A 25253-nucleotide genomic window follows, 5' to 3' on the forward strand; every position below is an offset into this window, starting at 1 on the left:
GGAAACATTAGCAATCTGGGAAACGACTAATGAGAGAAAAATCCTCTGCTGAAGCCCTTTCCTGCAGCCCTGAAGCTGGATTGCCAAGGCTCAGTGTGCAGATAAACTTTGTTTCTATCATTTCAGCTGTCCTGGGGCTGAGGGACACAGACAAAGAGCTGCTCACAGAAATGGCAGTTGCTTATTTATAGGGAAAGCAGTGGCAGTTGGGAATCCCAGTCTAGCCAGTAAACATTGCATCTGTCTTCAGAGATGCTGCCTGGGAGCTGACAGATGGAGAGCTGCTGACACCATCCCAGTTTATTTCCTGCAATACTGATGGCTTTATATTGGCTACTAAGTGATGAATTGTTCTCAAATACACACAGAAAAATGCTCACCATTTAAATACAGATTTTCAGCTCGTATCATCCACTCGCTGCCTTCAGCCAAGAGTCCTTTAGCAATGCAGGCTGATTAAATGTTAATTAAAGGAAGTAGCTGCAGTGGAATTTCATTCCTAGGTGAGATATTCTGCATCTCTAAACCCCAAGTCTTGGCTGTGCCTCTTCTTTGAGCCAAAATGTGTTTTTGAGAATAACTAGGGAATGTAGTATTTCTCCTGTCTTACCCTGGCCATGTTGCAAATCCGGAATATCCTGTTGATGATATCTTCATCAATATCTGCTGAAACAAACTCCACCTGGATTGGGCCATAACAACAGGATGTCTTCTCTGGCCAGTACTGCATGCAGAGCTAGGGAAAAAAAAACCCACAAAACCAAATAGAAATCTTAATTATTAACATATCCAGTAATTTCTTTTGGATCTATTACCAGCTCAAAATCCATCACCAATTTGTCTGTCGTGGATTTGTTCAGACAAGACCTCATTCTAGCTCAGTAAAACATTTTATATCCTGAATATGAAGGAAAAAAGAAATATATTTTAGGGTCTGGAATTTTCTTCCTCTTTATTTTTGTATGAACACAGTTTGGAAGTGATTGGATTCTGAGTGTAGAGGTGCAGAAAGGTGGCTTACAAATAAAGCTTCTGTAAAGGCAGAGATTTAACAGGAACATTGAAAGATTAGTGTCTGTAGATAAATTTAATAGGAACCATAGAGATCTGGTAAAAAAGAGGAAACAGTACAGGCACCAAGAAAATTAATCTTAATTCAAACAAAATGAAATTTCTTTTTTTTCTGTAAGATGAACTTTTTCATTTTCTGGCTTGACCAGTGAGCAGGAGAAGGAAAGTGAGTTTGTTCTGAGAGCACAAGAGCTGCTCTGGTTTCAGGGTGAACCACAACTGCACCTCTGAAGTTTGTGAAGCAGGCTGGGAGTCTTTTTCTTGTGCTGATATTACTGAGTTGAAAGGACAAAACCCACCCTGTGCACACAAATGACAATCTAAGAATTTAAAATCCAGCTGGAAATAGATCATGGCACAAAAATATTTTGCATGAGATCTCATTAGCAGTTTCTGCTAAGACTGTATTTCTTTGTGGCTTTTTTTTTCCTTCCTATTTTCAAGTGTAATTTTGTACAAGTTTTGAAACCCCCAGATGCTCATTTGAACTTGATCTCTAGCTTTTCAAGTTCAATCACTGCCAGCAACAATGTGGAGTGTGTGCATGTGGCTGCATTAATTCTGCACTCCTGTTCTTCCTTTGATCATATTGGATTGAAATTGGGTGGGATATTCACACAATCTTATGCATCTTTGCCCTTGTTAGCTTTTCAAGATTAAGCAAGCCAGCCAAGACCACACAAGCAAGTCCTTTGAAGGGTTTCTTTACTCTTCCTTCAGACTTTCAAGCTGCCTAGTGATCTCCTCTCAAAGCATCTGTCCCTCAGGCAGGGAGATGTGAGCCAAGCTGAGCTTTGGCAAACAACCTCAAGGTGCAGTGGAAAGCAGAAAAAAAATGAAATCTTTCCTTAGGATGGAAAATTTGCTTCTTCCAGAGCAGGTCTGTGAATGGCCACCCCTCCAAACACACAGGTGTATAACTGCTGAACACTGCAGTGTAGTGTGTGTGCTCTGACCTCCACAAAGGTTTATTTATACTCAGGGCACAGCCTGGGATCAGGCACTGATGAACAGACATGGAATGACAATATTGTGATGCAAGGACAGCGCCAAGTTCTCTTCTCCTCTCCACAATGGATCTGATGATCTGCTGGAGGGTAGGGAGGACCTGCACAGAGATCTGGATTGATGGGCTTGAAGCCATTCCATCTCACAATGGTTGTGCATGGTCTGAAGGGCAGCAGAGCTGGGGAAGGGTCTGGAGCCCCCAGGAGCAGATGATGGAGGTGGGAAAGGGGCTCAGCCTGGAGAAAAGGAGGACTGGGGGGAAAACCCTCTCACTCTGCACAAATCCCTGAGTGTGGGCTCTGTTCCCAAGGAACAAGGGACAGAGTGAGAGGAAACAGCTTCAAACTGTGCCAGGGGAAGCTTAGAGTGGATATTAGGGAAAACTTCTTCACTGAAAGGATGGTCAAGCAATGGAACAGCTGCCCAGAGCAGTGGTGGAGTGACCATCCCTGGAGGGATTTAAAAGATGTGTAGATGTGGCACTTGGGGGCATGGGTTAGTGGTGGCCTTGGCAGGGCTGAGGTAACAGTTGGATTTAATAATCTAAGAGGTCTTTTCCACCCCAAATGATTCTGTGATGTCAAACTGTCTCACGGTGTCCTGGTAGCTCATAAAATACAAACTTTAAAATCCTCCTTAACTTCCAGTGCCACCTGGGTGTTCTAGCATTGGCTGCACTCCTGAGGGAGGTGACATCGTGCTACAGAAACTGTCAAAGTGAATTCATGCACTGCCAAATCCCCTTTTCTGTGCCTACAGACTACATCAGAGCAGCAAAACTTTGCTAGGAAAAAAAGAAAATCTAAGCTTTGTGAAAGATAGTCACAAGAATAACGCTGGCTGGGGCTGAAAGGTTTGTGTTTTCCCAGAAGTGAGTGTGAGAAAGTGTGTCATTTCCAGAAAAAGCTGGGTTGTGCTTTGAAGAAAAAAAGGTGAAATTTGTCTCTGTATTTAGTACCAAGATGCAGAATCAAAGAGATGGAAGAGGAAAAGAGAAGATGCTGAGAACCTCTGTTTATTCAGTGGTGGGACCCTGCAGGGCACAGGAGAGCCCACTGCTGATCAGAGCTGTCACTGGGGCTGGAATGGGATCCCACTGAGCTCCCCCAATGGGACACCCCCTTAAGGGCTGGGGTGATTGGATTCTCCATCACCATCCAAAAAAGAGACCAACAATTCACTGCCTGCAAGTGTGGTAAGACAAATGGAAGAGACAAATGAAAAATGAATCCATGAAGTACCAACTCAACACTCCTCTCCTCTCATTGAGCAAGGGCTGTAATGGGTGAATTAGCCATGCCAAATGTACTCTCCACACAAATTGCATGATTACACCTTTTTGAAAGCTGTTCTCCTCTGCCACCCATCAGCAAGGTGGTTGGAAACACCAGGGCAGGAGGAATGGCAAAAGCTCCTTCCTGGCAAGCTCAAATGCTGAAAATAATGCTGTGTCCAGTAGCCAAAACCCAGCTTAGACATTAAAAAGGAAAAGGAAAAGAGATAAAAGGACTAGATTATCCTCAAACTGTGCAAAGCACATTTCTCAGTATTACAGAATCATACTGGAAATCTCAGGGGAAAGATCCTTCAAATTATTTCAGCTCTCTTGGTTTTATTCTTCTGGAAATGCCATGTGAAAAAGGCAAACATGAAGCACCCTGGGGCTGTGGTAGGGAGCATTTTCCTGAATCAAACACAGACAAAAAAATATGAAAGGGGAGAAAGTGGGTTTGGGAGGGAAATGTTGGCCTGCAAACACAAAGTAAATCTGTAATATATAAAGTATGCATATAAAACTTGTTGATACTTTTAACTATATTTTCCATATTTTTATATCAAAGTATTTATATAATAAATGGGGAGACTTTATAGCAATTTTCCAGTACATAAAAGGGGCTTACAGGAAAGCTGGAGGGGAACTTTTCAGAAGGGTGTGGAGTGATAGGAAAAAGGGGAACAGCATTAAGATGAAGAAGGGCAGATTAGATGGGATATCAGGAAGAAATTCCTCCCTGTGAGGATGGTGAGGCCCTGGGACAGGTTCAGAGAGAAGCTGTGGCTGTCTCTGGATCCCTGGAAGTGTCCAAGGCCAGGTTGGATGGGGTTTGGAGCAACCTGGGATAGTGGAAGGTGTCCCTGCCATGGCAGGGGGTTGAAGTGTCATGGTCTTTCGGGTCCCTTCCCATCCAAATTCTTCTATGATCCCTATTAATTGCAATAAGAATTAGCTTACAAAGAGCCAGGCATATGGACTTATTCTCCACTGAAACCCCAAAACATCACCTATTACTTTCCAGCTCCCCCTCATTTATTTACTCGGGTGGGAAGGCATCCACCCCAATAAAATGGCAGCAGGGACTCTCTGCAAACCCCCTGGACTTGAGAAGGGAGTGAATGAAGAGCCAGGAATGAGGAGCCACTGACCTGTGCTGCATCCATCTCGTTGAGCATCACCACGGAGGAGCAGTTGTAATCAAACACCAGCCTCCAGAAGTCTGTGATGGTGTTGGGCAAAGGGTGCTGGGTGACAATGAAGGCAGCAGGCTGCTTGTGGCTCTAACAAAAGAGTAAGATTAGTTAAAAAAAAAAAAAATAAAAAAATCAATCAACTTTTATTCAAAGGAATATTATACCCGGGAGGCTGTGGGGAGGCAGTGTGAGCCATTTAACCAGATTATACAAATCACATCTCCTGCTCCTTGTTATCGGCCCGCAATGAATGAACGCCTCGTAATGGGATTCTTTTGCTCCCAATAAAGACATTTCATTAAAGAAGTGTCACAAGAGCAGAGATTACCCAAATCAATTATTTATATTTTGAGACTCAGCAAATAATGCTAATTCTACTATTACTCCTACGACTACGACTATCAGTAATATTAATAATTGGAAGGAAAACAGCTGGAAGCAAATGTTCTCCTTTGTGCTGCAGTGGCCTCGAGGAGCTCCAGAAGGGATTAGCCCCGTCTGCTGGGGCTGCCTGGGGGTGCAGTGTGACAGAGGTGGCATGTTTGGATCCCAGCCATCCTTTATGGGGCACATTCAGAGCTTGTGACATTGGCATTTAATTTCTGCTGTTATTCTTTCACCTCAAAAAGGCCCCCTGACCTCAGCCTCCCTAAGCACGAGGGGGTGGAGCTGTGCTCCCAACCTCTGCAGGGCTGAGTTAATGAATGTTTGGGATGAAAGGCAACAAGCTGAAAACTTTATCGCTTCCCAACCATGGCAGGCAGGGCTTAAATGAGCCTGGAAACTGCACAGTCCTTTGTGCTGTACATCTGTGAAGCAGACTTGAATCAAAAGGCATGCTAATTCTGGGGTAAAAAAAACAAAAACCAAAACAAAAAAGCACAAAAAACCCTCCAGCGGAATAAAATTTTGAATTTAAAGTGAAGAAATAATAAAATTATGAAGTATTAAGCTGCTCTTTGTGGTGTTTGCCTTTTCTCTTCCATGTGAGGAAGATGTGGGTGGAAGTGCTGGGCCATGCTGGGAAAAAGCGGTTTCTGAGTGTGCACGTGTGAGGAGGGTAATGGGAAGTGAGGTACAGAGAAGGAAAACAAAATTATTTATTGGGAAATTTTCATTTAGAACAGATTTTTGTCTTTTTCCCCACTCTGCATTCTGCATCTAGAAACACCAGAATGGGGGTCAAAAGTTGTGAAATACCAGACCAGTGGTGGCAGCAGAGTGGCAAATAAAATACTGAGGTTTATCGCTTAATTAAACACCAGAATGTTCCTGCTGTGGTTTTTTAATGGTGTGTCAGTAGCAAATCTAGCTTAACTCGTGGCTGAAGGTCTCATGTGCTTGTGGGGTTTGCCTTTAGGAGAAAAAGAAACGCTGCCCAGCTCCTCAGCTCCTTGCTACAGGTGAGGAACCAGGTTCACTGTCCTATTTCAGAGAGAATGTGACACAGAGATGTGAATTACTCATGCAAGAGAACATGTGTGGGATTATGGGGCAATTATGATGTTAGGGACACATAAATTCATGTTTTTTCTCCAAAGCCCATGGATTAAACACAAATCTATCATCCCTTCTTCATGACTTGACTCATGATGTGACTTAAGTCTCATTTTTAAGGATTATGTTCCATTGTTTTAGGGGAGGGTGAGCGACAGTTTTGCTCCTTTCAGGGCAATACGGGATGGATGGAGGTTGTCCTCTGAAAGTCCCTGCTCAGTACAAGACTTCACACCTCAGCAAGAACAGCCATGAAAATGTAGGATTCTGGCTGTTCCCCTGTGATTATTTTTGTCCCCAAAGGTTCCTGAATCCTTTATGGAAAGATAAAGGAGAGCCAGAGAACATCACAGTGGCTGAATTTCAATGACAGATGAAAAATTGCTTTGTACTAAAAAAATTAATCCACTGGAATTTTGTGGGGAAGGATCCAAATATTTGCAAAGTGATTTGAGGTAACAAGGGCTGAAATGTATAAACATTCCCACCCCTAAGAAACCAAAGACTGGATTGTGCTTCTGCAAATGTGCAAAACCACTAAACACACTTTAAAATAACAAGTTTCCTTAGGCATGTTTGCAATGAAAACGTCACAATCTTGCTGAAAAAAATCTAAAATAAATTCTGTGACCGTTTGACTGAATATCTTAAATGCAACAGTATTGCTGTTTCCCAAAGATTGAAGAATAGACAAAATTAAAAAACAGAGACCCTGCTGCTGCCAGGGAAAAAATGATGGCATTTTACCCTGGATCATATTTACACATACTCCAACTGCAATAATTAGTGGCTTTAAAGACATCTGTGTCCAAAGGCAGCACAGCAAAAAGAAGCCATCAACATAATTCATCCTCCACAAATGACCCGTGCTGTGAGATTCCAGGCTATAAACAAAGCGAGGGAAAACGCCTTCGGACAGAGTCACATCAGCTCAACTCACATCCTTTAGCCTGAAAATATTTCGCACATTTGATCCCTGCACTCCCACATTCTTAACTGCATAAGATCATATCAATCACTCGCTCCACACTGCAAATTATCCTCGTCAAACAGCTGACCTGGCAAACATTTCTCTTCCCAATGGATACAAAACCAATGTATGGGAAGAGCTGTCCCCCCAGTGGATACAAAACCAATGTATGGGAAGAGCTGTTCCCCCAGTGGATACAAAACCAATGTATGGGAAGAGCTGTTCCCCCATGTTTTTGTGCATCTGCCTTTCTGTGATCCAGCCTCAGACTGCACAATGAGGAATGCCTTTGCCAAAAAATTTCTATCAATGTGGTGCAGCACTAGGTTGTGTGATCACAGAATAACAGCATGTAACAGAAAATGCTGGGTTGGAATGGACCCTCAAGGATCATGGAGCCCAACTCCTGGCCCTGCACAGCACCATCCCCAAAAGTGCCCAAAAGTTTTGTCTGAAAGCCTCTTGAACTCTGCCAGGCTGGTGCTGTGATCACTTCCCTGGGATAACCATACTCTGGAGGACATATTTTGGTGACAAAGAGAAAATTCATGTGCTTTGCCCGATTTGGAGATACCAGACTCAGAAATTACAGCTAAATAAGTTTTTTTTCTTTAGATCCATTCTCCAAGAATGTCGGAATTCAGGACATCCCTCTGGCTGTCCTGGATTGCCCAAACCCTGCCAGGGGGCTCAGAGACCTTGACACAGAGCCCAAGACACCTGTGACTTTGATTTTGACCCATGGAGCAAATTACCAACCTTATGTGAGGATCTGCAAGCCACTAAATTCTAAGTAGAATCATAATTAGTTTGTCACAGGGTGAAAAATAGATTTTTTGGGGTTTTTAAAATAAAGGTTTAAGAGGCAAGATAGAGGAATTGGGGCATGTCCAGCCTTTCTCCTTCTTCTTCTTGGCCTCCATCATCTGCTATGATGGTGGCACTTTTGGATTGGTTTAGAGTAGAAGCTCACTGTCTAACATAGGTGATAGGTATTGGATAGTTATGGTAAATATTGTACACATAGTTTTTAGTATAAAAAGATAACACCACCCCAAGGATGGGCAGAGTGCCTCTGTCTGACCCGCTGGACGGACCTCAGCAGGCCACAGAAAGAATTTTATAGATAAGAAACAATAAACAACCTTGAGAACGAGAACTGAAGAGTTCTGACTCCCTCTTTGACCACCAGGCTGGGAAAAGAGACTTTCTAATGCATCTCAGGGTTACTCTGACCAGCAGAAGCCCTGAGACCAGACAAGCATCATGAGAGGGAATAACCCCATGTTAGGCCACGCTGGGTGTGCAGAGCAGTGCTTACATCCATGAGTGCAGCATTGATGTAGTTGCTGGACTCGCCATCCACGGAGATGAGGAAGGGCAGGCAGCGGTCCAGCGGCAGCACGTCCATGCAGCGGTTCTTGTCGTGGTTGCGCGGCAGCAGCCCGATGCTGCAGTCCTCCGGCCGCACCCGCGGCGTCACGATGTTCAGCGTCTGGGAAACAAGGACACAAACAGCCTGAGCGCCTTGCAGGTCACCTCCGAGAGTCACAGAATGACCAGGCTGGAAGAGAGCTCCAAGATCATTGAGTCCCACCCAGCCCCAACCCCTCAATAATACCCTGGTACCCAGTGCCACGTCCTGTTGGAACCCAGGACATTCCTCTGGCTGCCCTGGAACCCCTGCCCAGGGGGCTCAGACACCTTGGCACAGAGCCCAAAGACCCCTGTGCCCTTGATCTTGACCCATGGAAAAACAATTACCAACCTTTATATGAAGAATTACAAGTCAAAAGAGTTTAAGTAGAATGATAGTGAATTTATCACAGGGTGAAAAATAGATTTTTTTGGTTTTTTAGAATGGGGGCTTGGGGCAAGATGGAGGAATCTGGGTGTGTCCAGCCTCTCTCCTTCTTCTTCTTGGCCTCCATCTTCTGCTGTGATGTTGGCACTTTTGGATTGGTTTAAGGTAGAAGCTCACTGTCTAACATAGGTGACAGCTATTGGGAAGTTATAGCAAATATTGTACATGTAGTTTTTAGTATAAAAAGATAACACCGCCCCAGGAGTGGGCTGAGTGCCTCTGTCTGACCCGCTGAACGGACCTTGGCAGGCCAGAGAAAGAATTGAGAACAAGAACTGAAGAGTTCTGACTCCTTTGACCACCAGCCTGGGAAAAGAGACTTTCTAACACATCTCAGGGTCACTGTGACCAGCTAAAGCCCCGAGAACATCCAGGCTTTGTTAAACACACCCAGGGCACCACCTCCCTGGGCAGCCATTCCAGAACTTTTTCACTCATCCCATGAAAAACTTTTTTTCCAATCTCCAACCTGTATTTCCCTTGGTGCAGCCTGAGGCTGTGTGCTCTGGTTGTGTCAGTGCTGCCATATGCACAATATGTTTGTTTTAAAGGGACTCAGAGTAGCAGGGCTTTGGCTGTTGCATATAGGTAAAAACTTATAAAATAAGGGCCTTGTTAGCCTTATAAATTCATGGCTTAGGCCTTCAGCTAAGCAGCAAAGGGCTATGGGAAAGTGACTCAGCTGAATTAGAGGTAGAAAAACAAGTTATAGAACCATCAAGTGCTCACATTGTGGTTTATGAGGGTTGGTTGAATTACATTTGTTGTGCTTAAATAGGATGTAACTGATTATGGGGTAACTGCTTAGAAAGGCTGGGTTTTTGCAATAAAGGCCTGGTTTTTGCAATAAGGCCTGGTTTTTGCTCTCCTTTGCACTTGCCTGGGGACTCTGTGTTACTCAGCTTCAGAACATTTGGCATCCCAGAGATAAAAAGGAAGAAGAACTAAGGAGCTTGTGGCTGTTGTAACACGTTGTGTTTTGCAAATTGTCCTGAGGTACTCTCCCAAACACTGTTAGCTCCAGGATAAACTGAAAGCATTATACACCTCCCAAACATTTCCAGCTCTAAACCCACAGAGCAGCTAGATAACATTCCTGCTCTTTCCTAGAGGTTGGAAATGGGTGCCACAGGTATAAGATGCAGCTTTGAGCTGGTGATGGAGTGGAACATCCTCCTGTTTTTACCATCCTTAGGGTGGAAGCACAAATCCTTCCCCTCTTCAAGTGGATCCTGTGCCGTTGTACCCTGTACACCCAGCAGAGTGTTCAGAGCCTCTGGTGATTCCTCAAACTACTGACTTATCTTATAAAAACCTCAGATAAAATGTCATTTTGAGGGTTTTTTGAACAGAAAAGTCTATTTGTTTTATATATTACTTAGATTGCTACTTTCCTTTTGAAGTGACACATAGGATGCTTCACTTACATAGTCATCCCTAATCTCTGGGGCCTTGCTGTCAGTCTTTGACTGTTATCTGCCTTTTCCACAACTTGACAAACTGTGTTTCTTTAAATCTATTTTACTTTTGTGTTCCCCATTGTGGAGGCCTCCTGACAAACCAGTCCAGGTTGGTCAGCAAGGATCAAAACTCAGAAATCAAAGTAAATGCATCTTAGCACCAGTGCTTAAGTGGTGGTAGATCAATGGCTATCTGATGTCATTGTATTTCCACTTTTGCATCTGCCCTTCCTGAGCAAAGCCCATGGAGTCCTACAGTGAACTCTCTGCAGCCAGAAGAATACAAAATATTTAGGGGCCAATAAAACAAATAAAAAAACCCAAACTTAAGGAGAGCTGGACTTCTGCCACAGAGAGGTTATGAATGAAGAAAAGAGGAAGGTCAAACAATCCAAGATAAAAGAATGTGTCAAAGTATAAAACTTGAAATAATATAGTTGCTCTAAATTATTCAGGTTCTGCATTGCCTGGAGATGGAAAGCAGGGAGTCTGGCTGGGGAAACAACATGAAATCTCAGATCTCTGACAGTGCAGATAATCAGGCAGGTGACTTGCTAGTGATTTACTCCTGCCTGTTTTATGCTGCTCCCCTCTCTCCCTTGTTCCTGTACTGATTCAAATTACAAAAACTCTCCAGAGTGAGCTTTGTGTGTCCAGACAACATGACACACATGTTGTAGAACATGAGAAATACATCCAGCCTTTCCTCAGGGCCAGTGGGACCTAAATACCACAAACTGCAAGCACAGATCTATAGTTATATCAACTGGTTGCTAAAGATTGCAGCAGAGATAGCAGCTTTTGCATTAAATCCAGACAATCAGGACTGAGGAACGCTCTGAGCCAAAATCCTGTAAAAATAGATCCTACAGCAAGACAGACACTGAACCTCTTATGCAAAGCACAGTGGAGCAGTTCCTTCCCACAGGAGCTGCCAGCCCCTGGCAGCTCAAAAGAACAAGCACAGAGGTGACAAATCCTGTCTCATATCATGACAAAATACACCCAGCAAGCGGTGGCTGAGTTTTTAATAGTGTTTTTTTTAAACAGCATTTGATGAAGTTCGGCTCTGACTCCATGTCAAACCAAAAACACTTTTACAGGCCTGCTATCACTTGATAGAACCAGATCTTTTTTTTAATTGAGCTGCCATCAGTTGGGATCCACATTCTTTATCTCACTGTACCAACCCTGATGATTCCCTGTAAGGCTTCAGATAAAAGACACACATTCTCCCTGTACATAGAGAGGGAGGAAAAGAGGCCTCTGACTCAGGCTGGGGATCCCAAAAGACATTCTCTTGCTGCAAAAGACACTTTCCTGGGAGAGGAAAAGCAATTAAAGCAATCTCCACCTTTTCACTCTGACTATGAGTAGCCTCAACAAATAGTAGATGTCTCTTTCTTTCCTGTCAAACTCACCTTGCTGCAATTCCCCACATGTTTTTTCCCTACACTGATGTTGGCTCAAAATCACAGATCCACAGAATGTTTTTGTTTGGGAGAGATTTTAAAGCCCCTCTATTCTATCCCTGCCATGGGCAGGGACATCTTCCCCTGTCCCAGGCTGCTCCCAGCCCTGTCCAGCCTGGCCTTGGGCACTGCCAGGGATCCAGGGGCAGCCACAGCTGCTCTGGGCACCCTGTGCCAGGGCCTGAGCAACCTCACAGTAAAGAATTATAGATTCATAGGGAATAAGACTGGAAAAGTCAGTTCAGTGTTCAGAATTCTGGGTGAATTCTCCACTTTGTGAGAGGAACAACTGCACAGGGCCCATGGCTGGAGTGTCCCCAGCCCATTTACCAGGGTGGGATAAGCAACAGGGACAGGAAACAAAGGAGGGGCCCCTATTTTGTTGCTTGTCCCGGGCAAAGAGCATTAATGGAGCACTTGTGAGTTCTGCTGTCCATTATTTTGGGTGTCATCACCAGGTACCTGGCAAAACAACTGCAGTGAACTGATTCATTCACATTTAATTGAAAATTAGCAATAGCCAAAATAGTTCTCACTGAGCTCCCTCTCTCTCCTGTATGGAAGGTTGTCAACAAGTTGATTGTCAAAGCTTGGAAGCACCATATGAGCCACAAGAATGGATAATAAGGCACCTTGAGGCATAAATGTTTCTGTATAAATTATGGAAGGAAACGAACAACACAATACTCATTAAAATAAGTACAACATTATGTGTGAAAATTAGTACCCTTGCTCTACTGGAGTGATGAGGACAATTTTTTCCTTGCTGAAGGCTGAATAGTCCATGCTCAAAAACAAATTTCTGCCTGACCCAGTAGTACAACAACAAAAACCAACTGAAATCAGACCTTGGCTCAGTGTCCCCCTTGTTTGCTCTGCTGGAAATCACAAAGAAACACACAGAAATTGATTAAACACCTTCAATGCACCAACTGCAGTGACTGAGACATATGAAATTACCTGAAACTCATCTTTTATCTGGCTGGAATTGGTCTGTGGATCCAGTCTGCTGATGTTGTAATATATGGATCTGAACTCACAGACTGGAATGGCTGTGTTGCCACAGAGACATGCCTCCAAAATGGCATCATGGACAAACACATACTGCTCCTGAAATATTGAAAGCACATTTTTAACACAGATCATGAAATATCACTCTTTGTTTCTTCTTAAGTCATGCCCAATATGCATATTTGGCTCTGTTTCACGTGGAGACAAATTACACAGTGTGCTGTGTGACAGCTTTGTGAGCATATTTCAGCCATCATTGAATGTGAGGTCTCACGTGTTCATTTCGGATTTACAAGGAAAATGGGGAATTGGCACTCTCAGGAATGTTGGGACAAAATGGGGGTGGGCTGAGGAGGAGATCAGGGTGTAAAGCCTCTCTGTCCACAGGCAGTGGTCACCTCCAACAACACCAGAGAATCACAGAATTGTGTAGGCTGGAAAAGACCTCTAAGATCACTGGGTACAGCCCAGAACTGCCAAATTCACCACTGAACATATCCCCAAGTGCCACATCTGCATGTCTGTTAGATCCTTGCAGGGATGGTGATTCCACCACTGCTCTGGGCAGCTGTGCCAGGGCTGGACAACCCTTTAAATGAAGAAATTTTTGATAATATTCAATTTAGCTTTCTCTGGCACAATGGTACAGAACTAACAGGTTTATTCTGGGTATTCTGGGTAAAACTCTTTCCATAAATGAAATATGGGAAGTCCAACAAAGTTAACAGCCCCTGTCTGTTCCAGGGGGGCTGTTCTGTCCCTCAGGAAGGGAAGGGGTTAAGGGACACGCATAAAACCTGTGCAACAGGATAACAGTTCCACAGGAGTCTGTGCAGCTGCCAGACACTGTGTGATGGAGCACCTTGCTTAATCAGCACCCAAAGCTTGAACCAAAGACATCTTGTTTGCTTAGCTTGTAATTGATACACACTAGGTACTACTGGGGCCTGCAGTGTTCCTATGAATGAGTCATGAGAGGCTTCAGGAGCTCTTTTTTTCCTACTATGAGAATAAAATTAATCAGCAATGCACAGACCTCAACTCCAAGGTTTGCCCTCCTGTCTTGGAGGCCCCGAGTAGCCGCCAGTGAATTGATTCAGTGAAAATCTGGGCATGTCTGGCCACCAAAAGCTCTGCATAATCAAGGCACAGAGCGAGCCAGTGTTGGCTTCATGAATTGCTGGGCAGAGAAGCTGACAGGAAAGCATCACTGCAGCAGGGAGAGCTGTTGGCACCCACCTCTGTCTGCACCAAATTGACCCTCTGGGAGCGCAGCTCTCGCACGCAGTTGAATATATCCACCACGCCCTCGTTCTCTGCCATGTCCAGCATGATGTCAATGGCAATAAAGCACCCTGTCCTCCCAGCCCCAGCACTGCAAAAGATAAAAAACAGGAGGATCTGTGTGACCAAGGGGCTGTGGAGAGGCAGGAGGAGAGAATAACAGCAGCACACACTGCTGTCTCCTCCTGGGAGCTGCTCCTGATCCCTGCAGGATTCATTTTTCTGTTGTAGGATTTAAGAGAATGAGGGGAAATAGTACTTCTTGAAAGGGAAGCAGAAACAAAAGCTTTGTGTTATTGAACATCAACAAAATATTGCAAAAATACTCACTATAATTTCACAGGTCAGGTCACCTGCACACCTCTCATCACACAGGCGAGAGCAGCCTCCAGGTTGCAAACAGACACAATTCCAGAAATTTCCTTCCCTGGGACTCTCTAGAAGGCATGCATACATTTACCCCCGTGGGCATGATGCAAGGAGCTCAGTCCTCTACCTCAAACACTTTTTTTCCCTTTGGAATCCTGAGGAGTTTGGATCCTGAGGAGGGTAATTTGAAGTCATGAAGTTATGGATTGTAAATCTCAGAGAAAGGAGCTGGAGGCTGCTGAAACCCTTCAGCTCAGAGCTCCCCACTGCTTGTGAGAACGGGGCCATCTCCTGCAAAACTCTGTTGTCATCGTGTCCTCCTTCCCCTCTGGGAAATCAGCCAAGCTGCTTAGGTGTGAAGGATGGAGAGAGAAGAAGTCTCTTCACATTACTCTGAAGGAAGCAGAACTCTGCTCAAACCAAGGAAACTTCAGCTGCACTGAAAACTCCACCAGAGCCGAAAGCAAGGAGATATGAATGACCATAAATTAATGGACCAGATTAATCAACTGCTGAATAGTGAGAAGATATTTTTCATTTGCAGAATTTTAATGAATAAGTGGCATTTCCTCTCCCTTTATCTCTCAGCTTTTCAGAATTTTAACAAATAGTTTTAACAGTTCTATATTTAGAGGATCCTGGCACTTCATAAATATCGAACAGTGATATTATCCAGCCAGGCATCAGTGGGGAGAATTTGGTAATTACCACTTAAAGCAACTCATTAAAATTCAAAAGCAGATAAATAACGTAGAGGAAATGGCATTTATTCATTAAAATGGGAAGGATGAAAAATCTCTCCTTGCTTCCTTGGTGACAATGAGTCAGGTTCAGACACCTTCCAGGGCCAGCCCCATACCATGGCACCAAAGCAGCAAACTCAGGCCCTCAGCTGTAAATGAAATCTCTTCTGCCAACTCCTCAGGCTTAGCTTTACTTGATTATAAAACTGACTCACTGCTTGCTTAAAAAAAAAAAAATCCAACAAAACAAAACACCCACCCAATCCAAAACTGCTTAGAAAAAATGAGATTTAATTGATTTTCCTTTTTAAAGTAGTTGTGGGATGTATTTTTTCTGTCTTTCTCAAGACACAGAGTGGGAACTAGAGGCAGTTCCTTGTGGATGGAATGGATTAGGGGTGAGATTTTTGGGACAGCCAGCTCTGCTCTCTAGCCTTGTGCTCAAGCCACATCTTTAGCTCACACATACCCAGAGCCCTGCAGACACAGCTGCTAGTACAAACCCAAACTCTGGTTTTGTAGAATTTGAAGTAATTTAACTCCTTTTATTTGCCAGCTGGAAGCCACTGGAATTTTGCTAGCTGGAAGTTTTTAATCTGAGATTCTCACCCAACTCCTGGGCTTTCAGGAAGCCAAGGTGCCCAAGGGCTGTCAGCCAGGCTCAGCCAGACAAATATTTCAGACCATAAAACCATAAAATCATGGAATGGTCTGTGTTGGAATGGACCTTAAAGATGGTGTAGTTCCAACTCCCCTGCTGCGGGCAGGGACGCCTTCCACCAGACCAGGTGAGGCCTTCAATGCTGACCTACTCCCATCATCTCCAACTCATGCCAGCTTGGCTCCAGATCTGCCACTTTAGGGAAGAAAAATGTTTGTTTCCAGGTGATGAGTCAAGGGGCTGAGCTAGGAATGCAAGTGAAATAGTGAAAACGATATATTTTAATTAAGAGCTTAAATGAATCAAGGGGTTAAGTTAGAAATGTAGTTAGCAAAGATCATACATTGTGAATAGAGCTTAACAAGGAAATTAATTGATACCAGGTGGGGATTGCAAGGGTCAGGAACTCACGTTTTACAAAAGAACCCACTTGCCGTGGCAGTTACGTCCAGATATGGACAACACTGGACAAACCAGACCAGTGAAGAGCTTTTTTTTTTATTTTCAGCACATCAGTCTCAGGACATTGTTAGACAATGGAGACGGGATGTTAACAGCTCGCTGATCCACAGGGAATGTCAGGGAAAGCAGAGTATTACAAGATGACATAAAACCATCTCAGTCTAGATTTCAGCCAATCATAGGTAGAACAACACATATTGACAAGCATTCTATCCAATCTTATAAAACACACGTAATGGTAGTTAAAACAAAGACTGGTTCATAAGAGACAGAGAACAGAGCTCTATTCATGCTAACCTTCTAAAGATATACATTAAATAACCTTGTTGCCATCCATAAGCCAATTCTACAGAGGCCTATTGTTATTTGTCATGTATGCTCTACTGCTTGAGAAACTTTTCTGCTGTATTTGCAATGCTAACAAAACTTCAGTCTGAAGCCTATACTTTTTTAACCATTTCCTAAAAACCCTCTAATTTCATAGAATCCAACAGGGATCACTGAAACAAAGTTAGGAATGACAGGTGATGCATGTTTATTCCAGGCCTACCTGCAGTGCACCACGATGGGTCCTGCCTCGGGGGGGTTGAGGAACTTGACCTGGCGCACGAAGCCCAGCAGCCCCGTGGCGTAGCAGGGCACGCCGTGGTCCGGCCAGCTGGTGAAGTGGAACTGCCGAATCTCCCGGATCTCATGGTAGCCTTTCTGAGGAGACAACACAGCCTCTATTTCTGTCCCATCAGACTCCAGTCAGCATATCCTGCTCCCTGCTGCCTTCCCTCGTGCAGAGCGATAACGAGCACTGAGCTCTCACTATGCATGGAAACGTGTCCCAAGCTGCTTTTCACTCTAAAGAACATTTCCAGCCAAATTCCAGCTCCCAGTGGGTAACACTCACCTCAGGGCTGGGAAGGTGGGTACAGGTTTTCAGTTCCAACCTGTGGTCTCAGAGCTCACACCCACCTCATCAGGGTGACCTCAGCCCTAGCACTCCATGGCTGGGTTTACCTACAGCCATAAACCAGCACAAATTCACTCTTAAATCCTCTTTGAGGCATTGAAGCAAGAGCCTGGGGAATGAACATGCCAAGAGTGGGTATGCCCCAGGTAACAGCAGATTTTTTGCCACCTGCTGCCAAAAATTCTCAGTTTGAGATGCTGCTGGCAGTGAAAAGGGCAGGAGTTGGTACCCAGAACCATCTTTTCTAGAGAAAGCAAGTTGTTGGTATCAACACATCTTTAAAATCATGTTGTTGGAAAATAACACCTTCATCTGCCCTGCAAAGAGTAACCCACAACACTGGGTCAGCTGTGTTTCATAGTACAGGAAATGTGGGTGGAATCCAGCAGCAGCTCCTCTAGCCTGTCAGATTTTGGCATTAGCATTTCCCACCAAGTTTTTCAATGATTTAATGAAATATGGAGTTGATGTATCAGAAAACTGAAACAATATTCCCAGTGTGACTGAAGTTCATTGAGCAAGAATTCTGGAAAGGCTTTAAAACCACTTACTGAGTGTTTGGAAAGTAATTTGGACAGACCTGGAATACTCTGACACTTAGACTTCCAATTTCTAATTACAAGTAACAAAATCTTCCAAATCCTGCTGGTTTGGGGGTAGTTTTTATACTCTTGCTCTTATTATATTCTCATTTCTGATGAAAGGGGACCCTATCTGGCATCAGCTTAAGTGGTACCTTTTTTCCTCTGCCATTTGCCACTGTGTAACAAGGCAGTTATTATTCCTGGCATACCATCAGCTATCTGCTGCCTTTTGGATGCAGTTAAACTTTATGCACTGTGGATTCTACTTTCGTGGCTGCATCAAGATGTTCCTGTAAAATCATTTGTCCAAAAATGGAATGCCTGTCAAAAATCTGAGTTTGCTGAAGTGAAGCCTGTCCAAATAACACAGCTCCCACCTCCAAGAGCGTTCTGGATGTGCTTCCCAGAGTTTCTGAACACAAATGAAGTGTGTCACAAGCCCAGCTGCCTGAAGACCTCCTTACCTTTTGGACAGTGAAGGTGCGTATGACGTACTCTGCCAGTGGCTCTGTCTCAATTAATGTGACTTTAATATCTCCATAGACCTCTGTGTCATCTGGCCAGTACCGAACACACTTCACCTGGGGGCAGAAGGAAAATATTGAGAGGAACTAGTTCAACTTGAGTCACAGCTGACCTACATTTTCCTCCTCTTTCAAGCCGGAGCCAATGAAAATTGTTTTTTTTTCTGATGTGCAGAGTTGCCAAAATTAACTGTATAAATTAGATCAAAATTCCTTTACCATACATAGAAACCACAGGCAGGACTCTTTTAATGTTCCCTTTGTTGTCCATACAAATGCAAAGGATGCATTTAGATTTATTTTTTTAAATCTTCTTTGAATTTCCATACATGTCTGGCCCATATCAGATGTACAGAACACCTGACAGTCACCACCACCATCCCTTTTGAGAAAAATCTTTGCTACTGCTCCTGTAATTCTCACCTCTCTCTGTTTAACCAAAGAATTTCAGTTCATGGGGATTGTGGGATACATGTTGAGACACTAAATTTGTTTGACTCTGAGCTTTCTTTATCAGATGTGGACACAAACTTGGCATTTTACCAGCTGTGACAGGCTTCAGCGAAAGCTCAAGAGAGAAATCTCCTGAGCAGGTAAACGTATCCCAGCTTAGCCAGTTCTAGGTGCCACATGCAAAACCACCAAAAAGAAATAAAAGCAAGGCTGTGAAGCTCCAGAAGGGATATTTAGGCTAACAAAGACTATCAGGTTATTAAATGCTCTAGCATGAAGAGTGGAACAATACCTAAACCTGAAGCAATTAGCTGCAGCAAAGCAGGCTTCATGTTCCAGTTCCAGTCATAATTGAAAGGGGTTTTATAAATATTAAATATGATTAATGTAGGTTTGTTGTGGGTTTTTTGTTGTTTGAGTTTTTTTTTTTTCTTTTACACAGAGGCATTTATTCAGAACTGAAGTGTCAGTAGAAGGTAAAATAGAATAAATAGTAATAAATGAACAGAAGCAGCTGGCATTCAACCATGAGATCTAAGGGAAATCAAACACAAAGCAGCTGAATTACTAATGGCTCTGAGTAAATGAGAATTTAAATTTTTCTTAGTACCAAAGCAATGGAAAGTGACAAACATCAGGACAAATTTTTTTAAGAACTCCTGTTTCTGGCTGAGAACATCTCTAAAACAAAAACCATGCTGGGAAAAGCCACCCCAGACATCCTGCCTTCTTATTTCCTGAGGTCCAGCCCACACCTTTTGATTTATCCCTGTTTGGCCCCATGATGGGCTTTGGGAATTGCCTTGTGCTGACACAGGGATGTCTGCTCCAGGTCAGTGCAGGAGAGGGAATTGGTGGCTGTTTAGGAGGCCAACACTGCTGGGTGGTCCCAGGATCCACAAAAACCTCAACGCCCAGGAACAGTGACCTCAGGAACTCCAGGTTTGGACTCTCATGCAAAGAGGTCTTTTGGTAGCTGGAGCACCAGTCACATATCCTCCCTCCTCTGGATTTTTAGAGGTGTATTCAAATCATCAGACAAGGAATAACTATTACAGAAGTACATTTTTCCTTCTGTACTGAGGAAGGAGACAGCCTCTGAGCTAGCACAAATGTGTATAACAGTGCCAAAGCCCAGACTTACAGCAGGAACACCATCCTTATTAGGCTAGAAGGGAAGCAGCTAGGTACTACAAAACCCAGAGTGGCTGAATTAATTCCCTTCCTGCAGGAAGCAAAAGGCATTGTGCTGCTGAGCTCTCCTGAGCAGCAGCTCTGTGTTAAAGCCAGCCCTGGTCTGGTTTCACACATTGGCAGTGGCACCTTACCCTGCCCACCTCCACCAGGTTGGTGACCATGACAACACTCGCAGAGTTTTCTTGCCAAATCATTCTCCAGAAATCCTTCACTGTCTCCTGCATCGGCCCTGGGGCAGGAGAGAAGACAAAAAAGGACATCTCAAGAGAGTGCATGGAATGCCAATAACCCCTTCCAGCTGCTCTCCAGCCATTGTGCTGCTCCCTCAGGATCCTGCTGTCTCTCAGAGCATCCCTGTGCCATTCAGGGTTACAGACACGCACAGCCTGAGCTCTCTGGGAGGTCAGACCCTTCCTCACAGCAGCTATTTGAGGTTCCATGGTGGCAACAGAAGGATGGCCCCAGTAGGTAACTGTATGTGTGATGGGACAAGGATGTACCCCACACTGAAGCTGTATAAAGGCTGTGCTGTAACTCACACCTGATGCAGCACACCATTTCACGGTTCAATGCTGATTAATTATGAAGGAGGAAGGAAACATGCAGAAATTAGCTCTTTTCTGAAGCTTCCCCCATAAAAATTTCAGGTTCCAATAGCCAACCAACCAGTGCCCACAAGAGGTTTGTCAGCCTAGAGCCTCTCCCTGACCTTATTTCTTATCAGAAACTCTTCAGGTGACTTACAGAAGGTGATATTCAAATGCATTTCTTACTAGCTCCCCTCAAAGGCTCATCAGTCGCTGCTTATTCACACTGCCCTCCTCAAGCAGGGTAAACCCAAGACCCACAGAGTCCCCTGTAGTTGTCCTTTCATATTTCATGCACAAATGACACATTCTAGGCTGTGCTGCCACCTCTAAGTCTGTGGCATTTTCTATTCCTGCAGCTGAGGTCTTAACTCTGAGTGCCATAAAGATCTTGGAAAATTCTATATCCTTCCCTCTTTTGCCCATATGTAGTAATCACATATCCTCTGAGCAGAGAGAGACACAGCTCTCCCAGGATTTTCCTGGGAAGCTGTGAGAAAGCTCAGAGACAGAATTAAAACAATTATTATCTCAATCTCTACACCTGGCAGGCAATCTCTGTTTGTCAAAGATGTTTACAAGAAGGAGCTGTCCCTTCTTGACCAATAGGTGAGAGAAGATTCCTAAAGGCCAATCAGGTCTTAGGTCCACAATTGTTTCTATAAGAACTGTGAATTTCTAATAATAAAGTGTCTTTTCATGCCTTCTGATGATGGAGTCTCTGTATCACCTTTATCTGTCCCTGACACCCCTTCAGTGATACCCATATAACAAATTTTCAGATGTTCCCCAAAACAGATGATGTCACCCCACAAAAAGCTCCTACAACAGTGTAAACCAGAAGTGGGTTTACAAATATTTAGACATACAAGAGTGAACTTGCCTTGAGTTGCAATGTAATGGCGAGGCCGATGGTACCCCTGGAAAAAAAAAATGAAATAGATGAGTGTCTGTGAAATCACAGCTCAGACAAAGCCCACCAGGGATTTGATACTTTCCACTGCCCCCTGGACAGCGTATAATTATGTAATATATTATAATTAATTGGTTATGGAATGAATGAATGAATGAATGAATGAATGAATGAATGAATGAATGAAGGGGCTGGCCCTAAGAGATTTTAAGTAAGGGCATCTCTTTCAGATGAATAACACAATCTCTTCTTGCCAAAGATAAGACAGGAATGGGGTACTTTCAAACAATTTCCACAAAGAAACACAAATCTTGAGTTACCTGAGGGTAACACTGAAAACAGATAGGCAAAACATGGCATCTTCTTGTTTGAAAAGAAGAAAGGTATGAATTTGTCTCTGTGAAAATTCTAGGGCATATTTTATCTTTTCAAGAAACTATTCTAAACATTTCCTTTTGCTGTGACTTAAGAGCTGTGTTGAAGAAATACTCATAGATTGGATCACTGTGTGTGAGACAAAGGCTGCTTTTCCAATGTCATTTTAGAACACTAAAAAAGTCAATCTGTTTACATACATGCCTTCTGCACCACAACTTTGTGAGTAGTTGGCAAGTCTCTGATATCAACTAATGCTATTGTGAGGGGCTGATATTGATTTCTGCATCCATCATCTAAGCCCACGTCCCACTTCTGCTGGTGGATCTGTCAAACACAGGAAATCTCCATCTGCCCAGATTGGTCAGACAAAATAAACTGGAGACTGAGAACCTTCTCCCTGTCACAACACAGCGTTTGTACAACGTTCAGCTGTCACTCATCTCACATCCACAGCCTGTCCCTGTGTCAGAGGCACCAAATTCATAATCAGGCTTGTCACAGGAGGGTTTGGCACAGGGGGATGTCCAGGAGCCTTACGTCGATGTAATTGGCGTTGATGTAGTCGGAGTGAGGGTCCCCATCCAGCAGCTGCAGTCTCACTCTTGAGTGATCATCTGAGGGAAGGAAAGGAAAAGAAGTGACAGTAACGATAAAGAGGAGTTTCTAAGTGCTCTGGTGCGTCTGCTGGCTCCTGCAAGGGTGGTGTGGTGGAATTATGGAATACCCTGAGCTGAAAGGGACACACAAAGGGCAACTCCTGGCCTCAAGAATCCCACCATGGTAATTGAATAATTGAATACTTACAATAATCAACAATGGAATAGCATCACATGTATCCCTGTTGCTAAAAGCCCTTTGTTTTGTGTTTAAGATGTGATGTTTAGATCCTTAATTTAGTCATGCTCTGTATTCTGTCACCATAATCCTTACGGAGATTTGAGACAGGTCACAAATGTCACTTGGTTTGGGACAGATCTTTGCAAGGTGTATCTCCATGAAAAAAACCATTTTCCTGCTTGGAAGCTCCAAATTCCCTTGGCTTCATCTGATCTATGGAAACTGAGGCAAGAGCTAAAACTGACAAGACCAGGACATAATTAAATAGATCACAGATATAAATAGACAGAGATATAAAATTAAATAGACAGAGATATAAAAGATATATCTGCAAATAGGAAATGGAAAAAAACCCAGAAACTGGAAGGAAATACAAATTAAATCAGAGCAACATTCCTTTATGCAACCCACAGCAGCAAAATGGCATCGAGGCAGCGTTGAAAAAAACCAACAAAATCAGAACGGTTCATCTTTTTGAGGAGATTCAAAGTTACTTTAGATAAGGCAATAAATAGCAGAGATCAATCTTTCCATCTCCCAGCATGCTCCACAGCTCAGACGCAGAATGGAACGACCCCAGCGGGCAGATTATGTCATGATTTTCCACCAGGGGAATATTTTGATCTTTCTGTGGAACAGCTGGTGCTGGGCTCTGTCACAGGAGATACTCCAGAGCCAGGCTGCTGATGTGATTTGCTCTGGCAATCCCAGCCCTGGCATGCAGTTAATTGCAGAACTGCTTCTAAGGGCCAGTTGCTTGGCAGAGGCCACTGGGTTATGGGGGTCACTGCTGGCCATGCTGTGCTCGTTTTTAAATGATTTTTTTGCTGGCCATGCTGTGCTCGTTTTTAAATGATTTTTTAAAAGAAGTATAATATTGAGTCCATTAAGTTTATTTCCTCCCTACCAGCTCTATGGAGCATAGCTCTCAGTCAGAGCAGCATTAATGTTCAGCAGCACTTTGCAGAACACAGGCCTGAGCATGATTTACATTCAATTAAAAAGAATCATAGCAATGAAACATAAAAATATGAGGTGTGATTCTGCAGTAACTCAGTCAAAAGGGGTTTAGTCATGTCTTAATTAAATGTAGAATCAGATAATAATTGTGAAGACAGATGTGGGAGCAGTTCTGAAAACCAAGACTTGGACATATATTAAATATTCATTTGGCTATGTAAAGGAATGATTCCACCCTGTTCAGCCATTGGGTGAGATTTACACACCTAAAAAAAACCCCACAACCACATTGCTGCATTTATCAAATCCTATATCTGCATTCAAAGAAGGTTCTGCACATGAATCCATCAAAAGCTCTGTTATATTTGTATTAATAAATATAACCTTTGTGGACACAGGGAAGGGGGAATATTTCTCTAAGTGCTGATGTTCCCAATTACCTGCACTCAAGGCAGCTGCACGAGGAGTGGAAGTAAATCATGTGGTTAGACAGACAACAAAAGAATTTATACTTAGAGCAATTCACAGAGACAGACAGAGAGCTGATTAAACCGGACATGTGGGTGAAATACAGGGAAACTCCCGCAGACAATTTCACACTTGCAATTCCAGGCAGCAAACTAAACTTGTTAGGAGCCACATGGAACAACAGCAAAGAAAAAGCAAACCCCGGAGCAAATGCCTGGGAGGGGAACATTTACTGACTCCTCCCAAGAGAACACCACTGTGGAAGTCTCAACTCATTGCAACAACATGAAATGCTGTTTGCAACAACCAAAAAATGATGAGACCAAAAATGATGGGACCAAAAACATCCCCAATGAGAGAGGAAAAGGATTTCAGGTTCATTTTTTAATGAGGGATACAGACAATGTCTGCAGCTGGAGAGCTCTGAATAACCCTGGAGGAAGCACCTGCCTCTCTTCATTTAATGGAGCCAAACATCAAAATTAAGTTTCAGCACTTTGTGCCACTCTTTGGACAGAAAGTTAAAGTTGGCAGGATGAAACACATCCAGAGGGAGCTGGATGGGGAAGACCTGGGAAGCAGGCTGAGAGCAGCTCCATGATTTCAGACAATTATGGATAATTATGGCTAAGGAAAAGATGCAAAAAACTGTTGTTGGTTTGTTTTCCTTTTCCCCCCTTTTTTAAAAGTCAAATATGGGAAAAAACCATAAAGGATGAAGAAATTTAACTGAAGATTAATGCTATTTTTTTGTTGTTGTTGTTTTTAAAATGAGACACTCAGTTCTAATCATATTTTGGGACCAAATGAAAAATGCTTTAAGCTGAACTTTTCTTTCAGAGGACAGAATTCAAAATATTTCATTGCGTATTTTACTAAAATGAGATTAATTCCTGAGGGAGATTTATTGCTCTTCCAAGTGAGAACAGTGCAGCAGAAAAAAAAAATCTGTGTATATGTGAAGCACAGAAAATATTAATGATGTCTTAATGGTTTCTTTAACCTTGTTCCAAAGTTTAGGAGAACAGTCTGGATAAAAGTTCATAAAAT

General features: G+C 43.4%; 1 protein-coding gene across 4 annotated transcripts in view; it reads right to left on the reverse strand.

The window, feature by feature from the left end:
• PTPRT (protein tyrosine phosphatase receptor type T) overlaps positions 1-25253 on the reverse strand; it is a 489384-nt gene that overhangs the window by 10559 nt on the left and 453572 nt on the right. For all 4 annotated transcript variants that reach the window (XM_059480540.1, XM_059480539.1, XM_059480538.1 and 1 more), the window contains 10 exons: positions 22476-22552; positions 21531-21567; positions 20192-20289; positions 18351-18467; positions 16892-17046; positions 14062-14197; positions 12772-12921; positions 8337-8510; positions 4504-4635; positions 611-736 (listed from right to left, as the gene is read on the reverse strand). In XM_059480540.1, coding sequence (XP_059336523.1) covers positions 611-736; positions 4504-4635; positions 8337-8510; positions 12772-12921; positions 14062-14197; positions 16892-17046; positions 18351-18467; positions 20192-20289; positions 21531-21567; positions 22476-22552 — 1202 coding nt within the window. The remainder of the gene's footprint in view (positions 1-610; positions 737-4503; positions 4636-8336; positions 8511-12771; positions 12922-14061; positions 14198-16891; positions 17047-18350; positions 18468-20191; positions 20290-21530; positions 21568-22475; positions 22553-25253) is intronic.

Source organism: Ammospiza nelsoni, chromosome 12 (genome assembly GCF_027579445.1).
Source record: "Ammospiza nelsoni isolate bAmmNel1 chromosome 12, bAmmNel1.pri, whole genome shotgun sequence".
Classification (NCBI taxonomy): Eukaryota; Metazoa; Chordata; class Aves; order Passeriformes; family Passerellidae; genus Ammospiza; species Ammospiza nelsoni.